This window comes from Bremia lactucae, linkage group LG10, assembly GCF_004359215.1.
Source record: "Bremia lactucae strain SF5 linkage group LG10, whole genome shotgun sequence".
NCBI lineage: Eukaryota > Oomycota > Peronosporomycetes > Peronosporales > Peronosporaceae > Bremia > Bremia lactucae.
The window spans coordinates 6,901,291-6,905,738 of NC_090619.1; the positions used below are offsets into that span (position 1 = coordinate 6,901,291).

General features: G+C 47.2%; 2 protein-coding genes across 2 annotated transcripts; one reads left to right on the forward strand and one right to left on the reverse strand.

The window, feature by feature from the left end:
- Positions 1–2: 2 nt before the first annotated feature.
- On the forward strand, positions 3–2,102 carry CCR75_001387 (uncharacterized protein; the record flags this gene model as incomplete). Its single annotated transcript, XM_067959491.1, has 3 exons — positions 3–112; positions 177–282; positions 348–2,102. The coding sequence occupies 3 exons, from the start codon at positions 3–5 to the stop codon at positions 1,071–1,073; spliced, it is 942 nt and encodes a 313-aa protein (XP_067818904.1). The 3' UTR covers positions 1,074–2,102.
- Positions 1,173–1,646, reverse strand: CCR75_001388 (uncharacterized protein; the record flags this gene model as incomplete). The annotated part of the gene is made up of 1 exon (XM_067959492.1): positions 1,173–1,646. The coding sequence occupies one exon, from the start codon at positions 1,644–1,646 to the stop codon at positions 1,173–1,175; it is 474 nt and encodes a 157-aa protein (XP_067818910.1).
- Positions 2,103–4,448: the final 2,346 nt, after the last annotated feature.

The window sequence follows — 4,448 nt, forward strand, 5'->3', positions numbered from 1 at the left end:
CGATGAAGCCTTCGTTGCAGGTTGCGCTATACGGCCTCGCATGCGCAGCGCCGAACGTAACAGCCGAGACTTTGATCTCCCACGTGCCGCTTCTCATGTGGTCTCAGCGCACGTAGGTTTTTCGTTCTACTAAAATTCAACATGGCTAAATATCTGACATCCAATGTCTTGCTCAGCATTTTCGCTGGAAGCAACGTGTATCTGGGCTATAATATGGACGAGGTGTCTGTAGCGTCTGCCGTTAAGCGTGTGCTTCGCTACAATGCTAATACAGACAAGGAGGTGCGCCTAGTTTCAACTTTTATTAATTTATCATGAGTAACGTTGCGCTTATGTGGATTGAACAGGGCCTTCTGAGCACCGAGGCGCTTCAGTATCAGCAGGCAGAATTAATGTGTTTGTTTCTTCTGCCATCGCTAGCCTCCAATCAGATGTCTCAATTTTCTTCAGAGGGCAATTCGTATGTGCAGCATGCAGTCCAAAGCGCTGTGTCGTCAGTGGTACTTCCACACACCACGCGTTTGAAGCCGCTTCTTCCTGAACTGTCGAGTGCTGAACCTCACGTCGTCGGAGCTCAGGATTTGAGTTTGTTTGTTGCGTCTACAGAAGGGAAAGAGCTGCTTGTTAACGGCAAAACGGACCTTCTAGTCGTTCAAATGCCCGAACTGATGTCGCTTCCCGACGTGGATGCCGCCATCTTAAAAGCGTGTAGCACGCTTGAGGCCGCAACAGGTGAATACGTGGATTTTGCTTTCACCGGCAACGACGCTTCTTCAGTTCAGATTCAGGACCCTCTTGCTCGACGCCTTGCTGCTTCAACTAAGGCCAAACATACAAACATCACCGACAAGACATCAATGACGTGTGAAGTAGGCTACTTATTGGGTTCAAGCGCAAAAAGCAACGATTTTTGCTTTTCGCATTACGTGAGCATCACCCCCGACATCATGGCCGGTCTCCTCATCGGCCTTATGTTCGTTACATTGTCGTACATAGGCCTCAGTGTGCTCCATCAGATTCAAATACCGCAGAGATACCCGTCGCGAGGAGCACCGCGTGGCAAGGAGTTTTAAGGCCACCGGATAAGGCAACAACAAGCGCTTGCAAAGACGAATCAAAATTTCTATTTTTATTAAATCTATAAACTTAACCGGAACACCCTTGGAGTTTTACTAGATATTGTCATATAACACTCGTATATGAAGCGAGCAGCCTGTACAGGATACAATGTCCACGCTATCCTGCAGTTCTTCATCGGCAATCTCGTAAAAGCCTCCGCAGCGACATTTTCTGGTGTAAAGCAACTCATCCGTTTCGCCGCCCTCGCCCACTAGTTTTTCCCGCTGCAAAGAAGCGAGTTGGACTTCTTCAAAGATAACTAATGTATCATGCATCTTCGTTTGTATATAGTTATCCCGCTGGAGCTTGGCATCGTACTGCTGCCGTAACTCTGGATTACGCAGCAACTCGTACGCCTCCTGCACGCGCAGAAATTGCTGCTTGTTGCAACAACCAGCACTAGCCTCATCAGACCCATACAAGCGCTTATCAGGGTGGTATTTGCGCACTGCTTGGTGGTACGCGCGGCGGACATCGTCGCTACTGCAGGTAGCTGATACTCCTAGCACATTATAAAAAGAGGACATTATGTTCCCGCGTCTTAACCGCTACGACTGTGTAATGTTTCCGACCTTGATTACACAAGCACTAAATAGAACATTTTCTAAGGTTAACAAATCCTTACAATTTCGAGCTTACTGCAAGGGGGTGTCCCGTTACATATATATTATTTCCTTGAGAGAAGCGACTGAATATTTGACCTTTTACCGGTTGCAGGATATCTGATAGATCTTAAGCTTGGTTAGCAACGCCGGTTCATCGCTTGAGTCCGGTGGCTGTACGGGGCTGGTCACCATCGGCGTGAGCGGTGAATTTGTTGGAATCGGAGGTTACACTAGTGTAACCGCAGTTTGAATCGCGGTTCGGCCGACCCTCTTATGATCTTAGGATAGGGAGCGCTGAATTACACGGGTGGTTATAAGGAAGGATGCGGTTAGCTAGAGAACTTGTAGCGGAGCTACCTCGCTCATAAAGTCAGAGGAAGACTTTCAGACTCAGAGACTAACGTTATTTCACGTACACTAGTACGTGCAGAGGAAGACTTCTCTTTAAGGTAACTAGCTTAAAGAGGGTAAAATGAAAACTGTAATAATATAATTTAGTGTCTCTCTTTCTATCTTGTAAATGCTAACTTGATTATAATCTAATACTAAACATGTAATTGAATTCTTATCTCTAACTTATCTGTAACTCTCTTTGATTACAATTAGTCTGCGGAATAAATAATTATAATGGTATATACCTATTTATGGATAAGATTTCTGAACACTACTATATAAAGTAATATCCTCTAAATATTATCTACCTTTTAAATAATATATTAATAAACAACTTTTTAGTGTTTGTTTCATGTAACGATACACCCCGCTACATCACCCCTCCCTTAAACGACAATCACTCTGACTGTCATTGGATGGATCAGTATGTGACCACTTAATTTTAAAACGATGTTGATTAATCAAAACCATCACTTTTAAATTCCATCGCATGAAGAATCAACTCATGCGGGGTGTCGATAGTGCTGCGCCTTCGGCTGCGGTTCGTGCAGCCGCGGGTGACGCACTGTTATCTCTTGCGGCAGACGTTCCGTCTGCCGTAGTATCTTCCACTCGCACAACACTAGATGTTGCGAGTGCACGTGGTGATTCACCACGTGAACACGACCTCTCTTTGGAGGTCGACTACGAATGCTAGTCGGACGAAATGGCCGACTCGGGGAGAATGGAACAGTCGCCTGATAGACGTCAGGCGGCTGACTATGAGCCTTCAAATGAGAGGGCTCATTCTGATAGACGAGTAAATAGTCTATTTGGATCCGACGATGAGGATGATCCCGCATCGCCCGTTCGATCTCCCCTACGGTCGCCTGAACGTTTTTCTGTGCAAGGTGGTGACGATGGCGTTAGCCATCGTAAGTAAAGTTCTTGTGGTACCCCTGCTTCATTGGGTACCACTCAGGGGAGTGAAGACAATAAAATGTCTCATCTCGCCCCTGAAAAGAAGCCGTGGCTTTTGCCAGAACGGCTAATCTATAGCGTGTCTGGAGAAACTACTCCTCACAATAAATATCCCTTATATATTGCGACAAAGCTACATGGCCTTGATCCCAGCGCGAAGAACTTTCGCGCTGAGGAAGATTTCTATCTCGATGCTTTTCTCAAGCATCGATGGTTTAGTGGCAATAATAAGCGAGATAAAGTCTCGCTTATGCAAGCCTGGAGCGCTTTCACTCGCAACGCCAAAGACATTGGACGCGAAGCCGGGTTGTAAAACCTTAACGCGAATCGCGTTAAATTTGAGAAACGAACTCCAACCGGTGCAAAGTATAAATTGCATCGGTTGTCACGTGAGGCTGGGCTTCCATGCTCACGTGGGGTGATCCCTGTCCGTGTTGTGTAGACAACTCGTAGAGAGTAAAAGGGGATGTCTATTCCCTTTCTTCGCCCTGGGGAAGGGCTCGCATCTCTATTGAGATGCGTGGCGCGATTGACGTTCAGCAATCGATTTACAAGCGCCAGGGGCGCATTTTTCCAATGGGCCTTCTGAACCATCGGGTGGGTCTCGTCATACTGACGGACGAGGCCCTTAACGTCAGCAATCAGCTGGAACGAGGCTCCTAGCTGTCAGGTCAAGGTGGATAACCACGCCAGCAAATGAGATAACTCGTTCGCTGCCCCTTCACATCACGGTGGCTCTGGATACGTTCAACAACGAAACGTTGACCACCGTGGGAATCCACCAAAGGTTGTGGTGGAGGAGGGAAAATTAGGTCCGAACCGTATGTCGGATCTAATGTCGAAGATCGACAAAATCGATCCTTCCTCCATGATTTGGAGGAGGGTCTTGAACACGAGCACGGTAAGCGTTGCTCGTTGGAGCAGATGGTGCAGACTCACCATATCGAGCCGTTGGAAGACCGTTCGAAGAGTGCGTACTCCTTGTTGGAGTACGAGCGGAACTATCATGCTGTTCGCGATGAGCTGTCGTCAGCTCATCGTAGTTTCGAGGATCTTCGGAACCGGCATGAGAAACTTCAGGTTCAACATGAGAACCTGGTTCGCGATCACAAGAATCTTTTGGGGATTCTTGAAAAGGGTGGTCACATCCGTCCTCGGAAGAAGCCGCGTACTGATGGTACGGGCGGAGCCGACCAACGTAAAACGTAGGATGCGTTCGCATCCTACGTGGCAATTCTATTGTGTACGCATTGCCTCTTCGATGCAGTACACGGAAAGGCCCAATGAACTTGGGTAGTAGTTTACTGCTACCCACATTAGTGACTAATCGCTTAGGTAAGTTTACCGTAGAGAGTAGCACTAGATCATTAA